Source organism: Haematobia irritans, chromosome 2 (genome assembly GCF_050003625.1).
Source record: "Haematobia irritans isolate KBUSLIRL chromosome 2, ASM5000362v1, whole genome shotgun sequence".
Classification (NCBI taxonomy): Eukaryota; Metazoa; Arthropoda; class Insecta; order Diptera; family Muscidae; genus Haematobia; species Haematobia irritans.
The window spans coordinates 220,075,207-220,090,229 of NC_134398.1; the positions used below are offsets into that span (position 1 = coordinate 220,075,207).

General features: G+C 35.5%; 3 protein-coding genes across 3 annotated transcripts; 1 reads left to right on the top strand and 2 right to left on the bottom strand.

Annotated features, from left to right (window-relative positions):
• Positions 1 to 731: 731 nt before the first annotated feature.
• Positions 732 to 2,902, bottom strand: LOC142227126 (uncharacterized). Its single transcript, XM_075297475.1, has one exon. It carries the CDS (start codon positions 2,744 to 2,746, stop codon positions 1,082 to 1,084), a length of 1,665 nt encoding a protein of 554 aa, XP_075153590.1. The 5' UTR covers positions 2,747 to 2,902; the 3' UTR covers positions 732 to 1,081.
• A 3,072-nt stretch (positions 2,903 to 5,974) lies between these two features.
• Positions 5,975 to 12,062, top strand: LOC142227129 (uncharacterized). The gene is made up of 2 exons (XM_075297478.1): positions 5,975 to 7,096; positions 11,045 to 12,062. Exons 1-2 carry the CDS (start codon positions 6,087 to 6,089, stop codon positions 11,898 to 11,900), a joined length of 1,866 nt encoding a protein of 621 aa, XP_075153593.1. The 5' UTR covers positions 5,975 to 6,086; the 3' UTR covers positions 11,901 to 12,062.
• LOC142227130 (PAT complex subunit CCDC47) lies at positions 11,914 to 14,323 on the bottom strand. The gene is made up of 4 exons (XM_075297479.1): positions 13,726 to 14,323; positions 12,906 to 13,347; positions 12,488 to 12,835; positions 11,914 to 12,414 (listed from the first exon to the last, which is right to left on the bottom strand). The coding sequence occupies exons 1-4, from the start codon at positions 14,097 to 14,099 to the stop codon at positions 12,178 to 12,180; spliced, it is 1,401 nt and encodes a 466-aa protein (XP_075153594.1). The 5' UTR covers positions 14,100 to 14,323; the 3' UTR covers positions 11,914 to 12,177.
• Positions 14,324 to 15,023: the final 700 nt, after the last annotated feature.

The window sequence follows — 15,023 nt, forward strand, 5'->3', positions numbered from 1 at the left end:
GCCCCGCCCGACTTTAGACTTTCCTTACTGGTTTTTACTAACATTGTGTTCCACCCTAGTCCATTAGCCGACTTAAATTTTGAGTCTATAGATTTTGTAAAAGTCTATCAAATTCTGTCCAAATCGAGTGATATTTAAATGTATGTATTTGGGACAAACCTTTATATATAGCACCCAACACATTTGACAGATGTGATATGGTATCGAAAATTTAGATCTACAAAGTGGTGCAGGGTATAATATAGTCGGCCCAGCCCGACTTTGGACTTTCCTTACTTGTTTTGCTATCGAAAATTTCATGTTACGTTGTTATCGATTGTTTACATTTTTCTCCCATAAGAAGTACATACAATGCATTGCTATATGTTTGCTAACGAAAATTCCGTATGTTTGCTAACGAAAATTCCGTGGGGAGTTGTTATCGACTGTTTACAATTTGGAAATTACATTGAAAAACAGTTTTATTGGAATGCAAAAGGAATTTTCGCGAGAGCTGCATACCGAGCTCAAAGAAAATTCCATGAGCCATTATTATCGATCGTTTTACCATTTCCTCCCATAAGAAATACATGGTAAACTGCGTTATTGGCAAGGAAATGAAATTTCCCCTAGAGAGGTATACTGGGTGTAGATTTGTTAACGAAAATTTCGTTTTACATTTTGTTTCCATACGAAATACCTAGCAGAACTGTGTTATCGGGCTTCGTAGTCAAAAACTAAAATTGCCATGATTTTAAGAATTGAAAAGTTAAATTTTTATTAATTCTTATTGCTGAGGCTTTACTTTATATAAACCAAAAATTTTATGACATATTTATCCACATATGTTTCTATTTCCCACTGAGATAAGAACATATCCATGGAAATTAAAAACCTTGATAAAAAACTCTGTGTTCATAAATACAATTAATTTTACAATAGCTTTAGCTTCCCACTAAATTTAATTCATAAAGAAAAAATAGCACCTATTAAAAAATCTAGTAATTAAATTCCTCAAAAAGTGTTAAAATGTTCTTCATGAAATAAATTTGACAGAAAATTAAAGTCCTCAAAAAAAATGACGACAGTAATAAAAAGATTTTCAGCAAGCAGTTTCAACGAGGACACGATTACGAGCAACAGCATCACGAGAATTACCACCAGACATTGAGTAAATGTGACGTCTTAAAATGCGTATATGCTTTTGGGATACTTCAAAGTTGTGAACCAAAGTATTAAGCTGCGATTGTAATTCGGCTATAAGGGTGTCACGTTCTTGAACCAGACTACTGGTTGAGGTTTGACTACGACTTAATTTCATTTCAAGTTCAAATATACGTTTTTGCAGATCACGCTTTTGTTTCTCATTGTGTTCCCTTTGTCGATTAATGTTGCGTTTATTGGATAAATCCATGGTGCTCATTTGGTCGCGAAGCTTTTGAAGATCTTCGTTCAATTTGCGCTTTTCATGTTTCAACGCGATGTTGTAGTTTTTGAATATTTTTAAATCTTTTTCGGCAGTTTTCAAACGAGCCATAGTGGTAGCCTTACGGCGATTAATTTCCTCGATCTTTTTCTTCATTTGATTGGCTTCATTCTGTATGGAGCGTATACGTTCACTAAGATGGATATTTTCCTTTAGTATCTTTTCATTCTTCAATTGTTCCTCACGCATCATTTGTGGTAATTGCGACAGTTCTCGTATTTTCGATTCAATTCTGTGTCGCAATTGTTCTATGCCGCGATTGAGCTCGGACTCCAAATGTTGATTGTTGGAATTGAGCTTTTCAATTTCGTTTTGTTGTGACTTCATAACACGTTGAGCTTTTGTGCAACGTTCATGATAATCGTGAAGGGAATTTTGTTGTTGTTCAATGATATTTCGATATTGCACTTTTTCACTTTCCAAATTCTCAATGGTGGTTTGCAGCAGATCAACATCTAACGATTTCCTCGCTCTCGAAGTAATATTCTCACGAGATGATTTGAGAGATTTGTCATAATTTCTACATCTATTTGATGGGAAATCCTTTGGTGGTATATTTTCCTTACTTCTTAAAGGATATCTTTTGGGTTCATCATTTGATTGGTTTTCATTTTCAATAAAAGTTCTCGAACTATGAACTCGCCTTCCCATGGTGAAATGTTGTTGCGATTCACTCGGAACCACTCGACGACAACTACTGCCACGATGGAAAATTTGTGTGCTTTTCCGTTCAAGAGATATAGCTGAACTAGATCGACTATTTCCTGACCATGAGTTACCATCTCCGTTGCTCTCCTCTTCACCACCATTACGTTGATCCATAAATGCATCATGTTTCTGTTGCATTTCTCCCAGTTCTAAATTGATTTTTAAATATTTATTTTCCAAATCTTTGGCGGTGTCCTTATATTGTTTCAATTCTTCTTTGTATTTGAGCAACTCATTGCGTAATTTGGTATTCAAATGCCTTTTTGATGCCAAAGCATTCGAGCTGATAGTTTCGCTATATTCACTTTCACAACTTCCCAATGAAGTTTCGGTGCCACCTCCATCATAAATATCATCATAACTCGTATGTTGATAACTGGGACACTTAATACTACAAGGAGATGTTCTTATTTTGATTTTAAGATCTTCGACATTTGAAGGAGCATCATCTTCCAAGGCTGTTCTATTATTAGATAAAACTAGGCACGATGAGGGTCTTTCAAAATTATGAACCTTTTCATTTGATTCGCTTAATTTGGCTACAAATTTGAAATTTTGACTTTTACGTTCCATTGGCCACAATTGCGAAAGATAGTTTATCACATAAAACGAATACAAAATTTGGTAAAAAAAAAATTCCTATTGCGAATTTCACAGAGACAAAACGGCAAACGATAACGACAAGAAATACAATGATAATTTATCCAAATGACAAAAGAATATGTTTTGAAAATGAAATCTAGAAAACAGCCTACCAGTAATGGGAAAATTTTTTTATTCGAAACTGTTCCCAATAAAAAAATCATGAAAACGTTGTTATCGACTCTCTGACAACCATGCATGACATGCAATTAAAGTCTTTAGAAGTGCATATCACATAATGCGCTTTATGGACTATCAGTTATTCCGGACGACAGTGCTCGTGTCGAACATATCCCATATATTGTGCACATTATAAGTTAAGTTCGAAGGCATAATCGATACTGCTGCATGTTTATGGGATCGATAACACATTTACCGATTATTTAGTCATCGCCGACAAGTCGTATCGATCCGACACACTGTAAGATTCTTTACAAACACCGACATTCCGTCCGGAATAACTTATAGTCTGTAAAGCGCATAAGATATTTATGGATATGTTGTTGCATAAAGACTCGTTGCACGTTTCATCAAACGTTGTTATCGACTCTTTATCATCCATTAAATCACACGACATACAATTCAAATCTTTACAAGTACATACGACCTAAGATATTTATGGGTATGTTGTTAGATAAAGACTCGTTGCACGTTGTTATCTACTGTTTCTGCTACTCAGAAGATTATGTATCTATTATTTTCTACTTTTGCTAGCCAAATTTATTGTTAGGACGATATTATTGATTTTTTACGATATTCACTTTTAGCGGAAATTTCGTTTGAGGGCCAATAACGTAGATTTGCCACGTATTTCTTATGGGTAGCAGAAATTGGAGGTGCACAATGGCCTTAGGTTGTACGGGGCGTAAGTGCCTTATCTATCTGCTGTTTGTGCTACTCAGAAGACTATGTATTTATTATTTTATTAGGACGATATTATTGATTTTTTACCATATTCACTTTTAGCAGAAATTTCGTTTGAGGGCCAATAACGTAGTTTCGCCACGTATTTCCTATGGGTAGCAGAAATTGGAGGTGCACAGCGGCCTTAAGTTGTACGGGGCGTAAGTGCCTTATTGACACGCAACAGCAATATTAACAAGACCTTATTAGGGGCTGTATAGAAATTCGTACGGTGTTATCGATATATAACTCTACTTTGGAAATATGATCGAAATTTAGTCTAAAAGTGTATACCGATTCAATGTTCTATAGATATTTTGCTAGGGAAAGCCTATGTAGACGGTGTTATCTACTGATAGTCTTAAAAAATCGGGGAAAATTTTTAAATAGTTCAGTATGCGAAATTGTTCTACTTTCCATAATAAATTAATAATTTTTCTTGCTATCCACAGTATTGGTAATGAATCTACTGTCAGTTTTAAAACAATTTAATTTCAGTATGCGAAAATTTTCTGTTATCGAATTTTCATAAGGGTCTTAAAGTAGAGGTGTGCACGTGAGTAATATTTTGCTCACGCTCACGCACACTCACGACGGAGAAATCTTATTCACGCACGCTCACGCACGATATTTTTTGGTAGGACTCACGCTCACGCACACTCACGAAAAGAAAATTTGTACTCAGGCACACTCACGCACGAAAATCTTTTAAATGTCGTGACTCACGAAAAATATCATGACTCACGAAAAACGTCGTGACTCACGAAAAATTTTATGAGTAATTTACCAACAGAACCTGACTGAAAACATTAGTATGATTAAAATCGAGAGCGTTATAAAACTCTTAACACCTAGGATATCACAAAAATTATAAATGAATTCAACTCCTAAGCATTTTATGTTCGTAAGCGGGATTATTTTCGTGAGCGTGTTTTTCCGAAATTCGTTAATCACGCACGCTCACGAAGATATTATTTTCGTGAATCACGCTCACGCACGACATTTGGTTGGTTAATCACGCTCACGCACACTCAAGCCGTTTCCCTTAGCGTGACTCACGACTCACGCGTGAGTCGCGAAAATTTTCGTGAGTCACGACAATTTCGTGTCACGTGCACTCCTCTATCTTAAAGCTCGGTTGCTCCTATAAGTCCAAGGGGTATACTGGCCCAAAGAACATTGTTGCTAGGCCAACTCACGGTGCATGGTGTTATCTACTGTCAGTTTTAAAACAATTTAATTTCCTTATGCGAAAATTTTCTGTTATTTAAGCTCGAATTTTCATAACGGTCTTAAAGCTCGGTGGCTCCTATAAGTCCGTTATGCAGCCCTCAATTTCGAAAATTCCTGTTCCATGTCAATAAGGCAGTTTTGTCATGTAATCAAAATGTAATGTAGTGTCGATAAATCCAAGGGGACTTTCGTTACCCTATCTCAAGCCCGCTATGAAGCTCTTACGAAAATAAGTTTTACGTGTCGGTACGCTGGGTTTGTCATTTATTTCTTATGGGAACAAAACAAAAAAATCGATACAATCGTTCTCAAGTTCGAAAACTTCTTTTACGTGTCGGTACGGAAGCTTTGACATTTATTACTTATGGGAATAAAATAAAAACAATAGATAACATCGTTCTTACAAAAATTTCGCTAGCAAAAGTAGCAAGACATTTCTTATGGATAGCGGAAATTTCGTTAGAGCTGCATACCCGACTTTATGGGTAACGAAAATTTCAGAGGAATTGCATACTGGGTTTTACCGAAAATTTCGGTTTTGCCAATAAGGCAGTTTTTCCACACATTTTTATGGAAGAAACTATAAACAATCGTTAGCCTTGGGTCCAGCAAAATTCGTTGTCAAAATTCATAGATAGTATTTATTAAATACCGCTATGTCCCTCTAGTGGAAATTTCACTTGCGTGCCGATAATACAGTTTTACACTGTGTTACTTATGAGAGCAAAATGTAAAAAATCGATAATAACCTTAGCAAATATATAGCAATGTATATCTTATGGGTAACGCAACCGAAATTTCACTTTTTCTAGCAAAATTTTCGTCGGGGCGACCTTTTATTTCCTTAAAGAAATTTCGGTATATCAACGGAAATTTCGTTTGCGTGTCTAGAGTATAAATTTGCCAAATATTTGTTATGTAATCTATTGATAATGATGCTTCAAGGAATTTCCGGGCATTACATGTTTTTTGGTGAACGCCTCAAAATCACTTTGCTAATACAAACTTAAAAAAAATTATCAAGTCTTCCAAAGATATTTTGTCAAGCTATAACAATTAATTTTTTTTTTTTAAATTGTAAAAAATCTCTAAATTTTTAGTTGAAATTTAAATAAAGAAAAAAAAAAAACAAAAAATGGCTAGCGAACAAAATCAGGAGGCTGTAGAAGAAATAACCGAGGCCCCATCAACTGTTCCCGAAGAAACTATCACAGAGGAGCAAATTGAAGGTCTCAGTACCCATGAGATGAGCCCTGCCGAAGAGGAACTCGCAGCGCTTCTAGCTATCGAGGAAGATGAAGAAGGTGAGGATTATTCCAAGTTGGGTTCTTCGGATGACCCAGAAAGAGCACGCAACTATAAGGAATACAAAAGGCTAGAAAAAGAAATTCGTTGTCAAAATACCACCATAAAAGAAATAAAATCCAATATCGCCGAAATTGAGTGCAAATCCTGTCTTACCAAATGTGATGAAAATCGCCTAAAAGAACTCTATAAATGCATGGAACAGGAAACCAAAAAACTCAATTGTCTTGCTAAAAAGGCTATGCGTTTGCAGAATTTTGGTTCGCATAGACATTATAAAGAAATAGAATTGGTCCAACCATTTATTGAGAAACAAATGCCTCCCTTAACTCTGATTTGTGAGCAGATACAAGGACCAACTTCCATGGGAATAAACTCTAAAAGTCGAAAGCGTGCATGGAGAGCTTCTGGTGGTGATACTACAAGCGACATAGAAAAGTCGTGTTCTTATGGAGATGAAAAAGAGTATTGCGAGCAACAGAAATTAATGAATGAAATTATGGCGACTTTACAATCTTACACAACTGCTTGTAGTGGAGGCGACAATAAGAACAGGACCAAATCTCATGCATGCGAAGAGTCTACCATGTGTAAGCTAAAGCAAAAAATGAAAAGTATGCAAAAGACTATAAATAAATTAAATGAGGAGATTTCCCAACATGAGCGGAAGGGCAAAAGCAAACGAAAATCTCATTCAGCTCATTCTGCATGTTCTACTGCTCCACCTACTTCATGTCCTTCAACAAAAACGCGTCAATTCGATGAGTTGAAGGATAATTACACATATCTTCTGAATGAGTTCACAAAAAAGGAAGCTGAATTGAAGGAAATTACTCAAAGGTAAATAAAAATTTATTAAAAGAATGAATTATTAAAAGAAGAATAATGCAGTTGCAATGTACTTCCTATAAGGCCGGTGTGTACCTCTAACCGAAATTTCCGCTACCCATAAAGCGCATTACAGACTATTAGTTATTCCGGACGGAATGTCGGTGTTTGTAAAGAATCTTACAGTGTGTCGGATCGATACGACTTGTCGGCGATGACTAAATAATCGGTAAATGTGTTATCGATCCCATAAACATGCAGCAGTATCGATTATGCCTTCGGACTTAACTGATTATGTGCACAATATATGGGATATGTTCGACACGAGCACTGTCGTCCGGAATATCTGATAGTTTGTAAAGCGCGTAAGAAATGCATTGTTATATATTTTGTAACGATAATTCCATGAACCGTTATTATCGATTATTAACATTTTGCTCTCTCAAGAAATACATTGCAAAACTGTGTTATTGGTAAAATAAAAAATTAAAAAGAAATTGTTGGTATAGAATTATTTTCGTTAACACGATATTATCGATTGTTCGAATCTCTCTCATGCGCCTTGCAGACTATAAGTTTATCCGGACGACAGTGGTCGTGTCGAACATATCCCATATATTGGCCACATTATAAGTTAAGTCCGAAGGCATAGTCGATACTGCTGAATTTTTATGGGATCGATAACATATTTACCGATTATTTAGTCATCAACGAATTGTCGTATCGATTGGACACATACATTCCGTCCGGAAAAACTTATAGTCTCTAAGACGCATCAAACAATTCTTTTCGGAGCTTATTTGAAAAAAATGCATGTTATATGTCGATACTACAGTTTATATGTACTTCCTACAAGGCCTATAAGATTCTTTACAAACACAGACATTCCATCCGGAAAAACTTATAGTATCTAAGACGCATCAAACAATCCCTGTTGGAGTTTATGTGAAAGAAAAAAAATCCTGTTGTATGTCGATAATAAAGTTTCTAAGTACCTCATATAAGGCCGGTATACACCTCTAGCCGAAATTTCGGCTACCCATAAGAAATGCATTGCTATCTATATATTTGCTAACGAAAATTCGGTGAGACGTTATTATCGATTTACATTTTGCTCTCAAGAAATACGTGGCAAAACAATTTTATTAGCACGAAAATGAAATTTTCGATAGAATTGCATATCGGGTTATAGCTCTTATGAGAGCAGAATGTTCACAAACGATAACATCTCTTCACAGAAATTTCAGAAGAAAATTTAGCATTGCATTTCTAACGGATAGCAGAAATTTCCTGAGTGGTGCATACCGGACTTTTGCAAAAGTGCCAATGCATTTCTTATGGAATTTCGCTTAGGTGCATACTAGACTTGCATTGCGAAACTGTCCATTGGAAGTACATATATACTCAGGACAGCGCTAGTTCCATATTTATACCCTTCACCACTACTGTGGTACAGGGTATAAGAAATTTGTGCATTTGTATGTAACGCCAAGAAGGAAAAGTCTGAGACCCATCGTTTAGTATACCGATCGTCTTAGAATTAAATTCTGAGTCGATTTAGCGATGTCCGTCTGTCTGTCTGTCCGTCTGTCTGTCTGTTGATGTATTTTTGTGTGCAAAGTACAGCTCGCAGTTTTAGTCCGATTGTCCTAAAATTTGGTACAGGGTCCTGTTTCGGCTCAAAGACGATCCCTATTGATTTTGGAAAAATCGGTTCAGATTTAGATATAGCTGCCATATATATTTTTCAACGATCTGGTCATAATTGGCGTGTATATACAGCGATCTTCCTCAAATTCCGTACATCCGAATATTTTATGAGTCTCGAAAAACTTGCAAAATATCAGCCAAATCGGTTCAGATTTAGATATAGCTCCCAAATATAGCTTTCGCCCGATTTACACTCATTTGCCCACAGAGGCCAATTTTTTGCTCCGATTTAGTTGAAATTTTGCACAGGGAGTAGAATTAGCATCAAGCTATGCGTGCCAAATTTGGTTGAAATCGGTTCAGATTTAGATATAGCTCCCATATATAGCTTTCGCCCGATTTACACTCAAATGACCACAGAGGCCAATTTTTTGCTCCGATTTAGTTGAAATTTTGCACAGGGAGTAGAATTAGCATTGTAGCTATGCGTGCCAAATTTGGTTGAAATCGGTTCAGATTTATATATAGCTCCCATATATAGCTTTCGCCCGATTTACACTCATATGACCGTAGAGGCCAATTTTTAACTCCGATTTAGTTGAAATTTTACACAGGTAGTAGAATTAGCATTGTAGCTATGCGTGCCAAATTTGGTTGAAATCGGTTCAGATTTAGATATAGCTCCCATATATATGTTTTTCTGATTTCGACAAAAATGGTCAAAATACCAACATTTTCCTTGTAAAGTCGCCACTTCTTAGTCGAAAAGTTGTAAAAATGACTCTAATTTTCCTAAACTTCTAATACATATATATCGAGCGATAAATCATAAATAAACTTTTGCGAAGTTTCTTTAAAATTGCTTCAGATTTAAATGTTTCCCATATTTTTTTTTTTTTTTTTACTAAAATTGTGTTCCACCCTAGTGCATTAGCCAACTTAAATTTTGAGTCTATAGGTTTTGTAAAAGTCTATCAAATTCTGTCCAAATCGAGTGATATTTAAATGTATGTATTTGGGACAAACCTTTATATATAGGATGTGATATGGTATCGAAAATTTAGATCTACAAAGTGGTGCAGGGTATAATATAGTCGGCCCCGCCCGACTTTAGACTTTCCTTACTTGTTTTGTTGTTGATTTTTTTTCACAATTTGGGGAAGATAGGTAATGCAGTTTAAAAATCATCTTTTTTTAAGAATTTATACTGAAACCCTTTATGCTAGTATTGCTTCCCGGTACCAAGAAGAAATCGATAGCTACTTTTGTTAACGAAAACTTTTTACTCCCAAAATAAATTCATAACAATGAGATGTATACCGGGCTGGAAAGCTACATGCGATTATGGGGCGGGCTAAAACACATATAAAGATTTTATACAGCCTTTGATATTTTCATTATACCTCGTAGGTATTATCCACCACCATAGTGAATAGTGATGGGGGCATAATAAGTTTACCATTCGTTTTTTAAAACACATACAAATACCGATTTCCTACTATATAAAGAACATGTGTTTGATCAGGGATTAATTCTAAGACGTTAAACCATGTCGGACTTTCTGTTGTAATCACCCTACAGCATTCACTAGCGGCACTATCGTAGTGAAATTTGGCACTAATTTATTTTTTGTCAGCAGGAAGGTTCGAAGATGGGTTATATTAATCCAGGTTTTGATATAGTCCCTATATAAACCGAACCCCGATTTTTGGCCTTGGGCTTCTAGGAACCGTAGTATTTCTCCGATTTGCATGTAATTATAAATCTGGAGGTATTTTAGGATCACCAATAGGTGTGTCGAATAGAAGGTGTGTCGGTCCATGTTTTGCTATAGCCCCCATATAGAGAAATCTCCCAATTTGATTTCTTGAGGGGATAGAAGGTAAAATTTCCAGATTTTTCTTCTCCTACTCATTCCAATAATGGGGATAAAAATCTACAGAATTTAAGATTCCTCTAAAACTCAAAGAAAAATTGTTCTTATAAATCTAGAATCCGATGTAGTAGCCATATGTAGAAATTTTAAATTTCCGATCTTGTTGAGAAAGATAACAATCTTAGGGCGTTTTCGTTTCGCAAAAAATATGTTGTCTTGGTTTTACACTATTTTGTCCCTCATTGTATTTTCGCCCAAATGATAGTGTCATTCCAAAGTTATTGTATATTCATAATATTGTGAGGGTTTCAGGATGCAAAATCCATGACATTGTCCTTTATATTTTGCAATCAATTTCTAGAATGTTGCATCTTTTTTCCCAATCGAAATCGCCATTAGAAAAAAACACATATTTGTTGTCTCTTTTATTTTAGAGTCAAATCGAATTGTGGCTCAGGTGGATCGGCCGATTCTGCCGAAATAAAATTACTCACAAGTCGTGTTAATGATCTGAAAGAGGAACAAATCGAATTCAAATGCTTGATGAAAGAACAATCAAGTCAACTGGATGATTATCGCAAAAAATATCTAACAGCCCAACAGAAGGTGGAAGAACAGTGTGCCATAATTGAAAAATTGAATATGTGTAACAAACGTATAGAGAAACAAATAAATTTGGAAATCAAAGATATACGATGCAAATTTCAAGAGAAACTCAACGAATTATTACAATATCCCAAACTTCTGGAGAATGAACAAATCAAAGTGGCAAAACTTTGTAAACAAAAAGAAGATTTGGAAAATAAATTGTCCATCGTTTGTAAAGAGTTGAAGAATTTCAAAAGTTCATCAGGTCAAAATAAACGGCAGGCTGGTGATGATTCTAAGTCGCAGCTACAGAAGTGTCAACAAGATTTGGAAAAGACCAAAAAGAACTTTGAAGAAATGCAAAAGCAACGTGATTTATTTTGCGAGCAATTGAAACAAACACAAGACGATTTGAATTGTCTACGCTCGGAGTCCGCAAAGATTATTGCACGAACCAATGAACGCAATGAAATAATCAAAGAAAAACTTCAAGAACATATTAATTGTTTGGAAAAGCAATTAGCCCAATGTAGGGCCACAGCCAGTTTATCTGTGAGTGATCGAGAATGTGTCATACGTGAAATGCAAGGCCAATTGAATACCCTGTCGTACAGCTTCGATTCTGCCCAGAAGCAAATAAAAACCCTACGCAATCACATAGCCTATATGTCCAATGAGAATTGCTTCCAAACGAAAAATTAAGATCGCATCGGAATTTCTAAATTATAAGCATAAATAGTTTATTTTACTTTCCTTTCATTTCACATCATCCCACACAAGTTGAAATATAAATATAAATGTGTCTTGCAAATCAAAACATTCCTGAATACCGGTCTTAAGATGAATAAAGAAAAAAAAATTAAATATGGCAAAAGTCATTCGAAATGGGATGGGACTAAATCAAATGGATTACATGAATATATAGTCTATATGGGGGAGAGAAAGAGGAACGACGTTAAGATTGATAAAGAAATGGAATTTAAAGAGCCTTGACAGCCAAACGTTTCATCTTCGGTTTCTTTTTGGCTTGACGTTTTTGCTCTTTAGCCTCCCAACGGCGCTGCTTTTCTGGATCATCCTCGGCCATTATACGTTCTTTCTCCTGTTTACGTTTATCTTCACGGCGTTGGGCAGCAGCTTCGGCCCTAGCAGCATGGGTGCTCTTCAAGAATTCTTCTTCGACACGACTACGATTCTTTTCGGCCTTTTGTTGACCCTAAAAAATGCAAATAAAAAATATTTGTCCAATTAGTTTTTTTCTGTTCCTGCTATCGTTTCATTGTTCTTACCTCTTTGGATAAACGATAAACTTTAAGACGTTCCATTAAATAAAAAATGAGTATCAATAATGGCTTAACAGATTCCATGTCTCCATTCTTAGGTAAGTTAAAGCCAGCCATAAGTACTGGTTTGGTTTCAGGTTGTTTTAAATTATTGGCATCTTCTTGTTGTATGGGACCACTGTATTGGTCGGAGATATGAATATAGTCTATGTATTGTTGATATCTACTTAGGGCCGTTATAATACGATTCTCAAGTATGGCAGAGGTGGCTTCGGGGATTTCCGAAAGTACACTAAAACCAGATGGGACATTATAACGTGTCTCCGGTTTACTGACTAGAGTACAATATTTGCTCTATAATGAAAAAGACAAGAAACACATGTTAAAAAAAAAATTGTCCTTATATAAAGTTTTGGCAACCTACCAAATCGGCATATTCCTTAAAGGATTTTGTAATTGTCTTCTTAGTTCCCACACAGAATACAAATGGATCCATTACACCACGGGTCAGATCAACTTTAATGTGCAATTGATCTTGTTGGGGTCGCATTAGACCCGCAACTAATGATACCAAGTCTTGGCGTTTAATCATTTTCAGCTCTACCAACATGCCCTCACAACAGGTTCGACCAGAGCACCATAATGTATATAGGCTTTCACTTTCTTTCATCAGGCCTGGATTTTCATTATCCACTTTGCCATCGTCACCCACCAGCACAAAATTGTCATCGAGCAGACCTTTGTGGGTGGTGTACCACAAATGGGCTAGTTTGGCGTTTTTAGCTTTACCAGCGAAGAAGTTTGTGAAATAAACCAAGAGACCGGCTAACATAAGCATTTCCATCCAATAGGAATCCCAATGAGTTCTGCAAAGGAAAGATAGTTATAAATTGAGAATAAATAACAATGCTATGAGATTTGCTAAACGGACATAGAATTTGATAAAACGAATATGTATATAGTCCAAAAATGGAGCAAAGGTACAGTGGGCCTCACCTCCAAATCAATTATTCATATTAAACCAAAGAATTACTAAGAAGTAAAAAGCGTACCAAATAGCTAAACCATCCGATTAATCATACGAAATGAAATGACCGAAACGCATTTTGAATAAATTAAATGGCTAATTTACAATTTAAATAAAATCAATTTTCCGTTGTGTATAAGATCTTATAAAATATTATGTCCACCATCACATAGCCATTGGCTAATTGAGGGCAAATCTCTTCTATTTTTCAACCTACCTGAAATGCATAGGAATTTTGGCTACCGTCAATTTAGGTTCCGGAGCCTTTTTGCCCACGGTCTCTTTACTATCACTATCGCCATCAAAGCCCTCAAATTCTTCATCGTCTTTGAAGAACTCATCCTCATCTTCTACTATACCATCCTCCTCATCATCCTGGGCCGGTACTATCTTTACTTGTTCTTTTTCTTTGACGGTGACTGGAACTTCTTTCGAATTGGATCCAACAACTGGAACCTCGACAAATTCATCATCACTATCGAAGTCTTCGAATTCCGCAAAGTCACTATCTTCGAATGAAGAAGCCGACGAAGGCGATACAATGTATGTGGCTAAAACGCAACATACCATAAAGAGGATGTGTAACTTCATTTTTCAAGGGTGAAATTTTTCTCGAGCAGAAAAAATATTTTTCTCAACCTTGTCTCTACCACATAACCTCAATATGGGTAATTAAGGTCAATTGGCACTAGTCGCTTGTGTTTTTATGCTACCCTAATGGTAACACGGATTTATCTTATCACTTGCAATTGGAGACTTCGATGTATTCTCTCAATGTTTTAACTAAATCTAAGCACGTCACACATCTTTAATTAAATAAAAGGTAGGAGCGAATTTAAATTAAGTTAATCTAAAATACAAATAACCCTGTCTATAGTGTAACTAAATTAAAGCGTAGTACGCCACGCAGCCAATTTTGCGATTTAGTGTGGGTAAGACAGTTTTTGAAATATATAGACTGAATGAATTAATAAAATAATTAAATAAACAAAAAATATTCCAAAAACAATTCTTTTTACATATTATTACAATTTTATACGAGTTTTTTTTCTTATAGCTCCACATCGGTGTATATTGGTAGCGTCATAATATGCTCACATACCAGGACTTGCTATTATACGAGCTTGTTGTACAAGAATATGAAGGGAATTGGTATTATCGCAGTCGTAAAATCACATCTGGTGGGGCAGATAACTTATTTTGGGTCTTTATATGCTATTTCCTAGTGAAAATTACATCTACCGACAAGATATATATAGCTATTTTTGCTAACGAAATTATCGTTGGGCCCATATTATCGAGTGTTGAAATTTTTCCCATAAAAAATACATGCAAAACTGTATTATTGACACGTTAGAGCAATTTACGCTTGAGCCAAAAATAATCTACTAAACTTTGGTGAATATCTTACCAAAAAAATACCAAACAAAAAATATTAGCTTGCTAAATTTTATTTCTATAGAAAATTTTATCAAAAGTTTATTTCAATAGAAAATTTCCTAAAAGTTTGTTTAG

Coding starts and splice junctions, on each gene's coding strand:
- LOC142227126 (XM_075297475.1), bottom strand. CDS start 2,746: ATGGAACGTAAAAGTCAAAATTTCAAATTTGTAGCCAAATTAAGCGAA.
- LOC142227129 (XM_075297478.1), top strand. CDS start 6,087: ATGGCTAGCGAACAAAATCAGGAGGCTGTAGAAGAAATAACCGAGGCC. Junction 7,097..11,044: donor TTGAAGGAAATTACTCAAAG/GTAAATAAAAAT, acceptor CTTTTATTTTAG/AGTCAAATCGAATTGTGGCT.
- LOC142227130 (XM_075297479.1), bottom strand. CDS start 14,099: ATGAAGTTACACATCCTCTTTATGGTATGTTGCGTTTTAGCCACATAC. Junction 13,348..13,725: donor AAAATTCCTATGCATTTCAG/GTAGGTTGAAAA, acceptor TTTCCTTTGCAG/AACTCATTGGGATTCCTATT. Junction 12,415..12,487: donor TTTATCGTTTATCCAAAGAG/GTAAGAACAATG, acceptor TGCATTTTTTAG/GGTCAACAAAAGGCCGAAAA.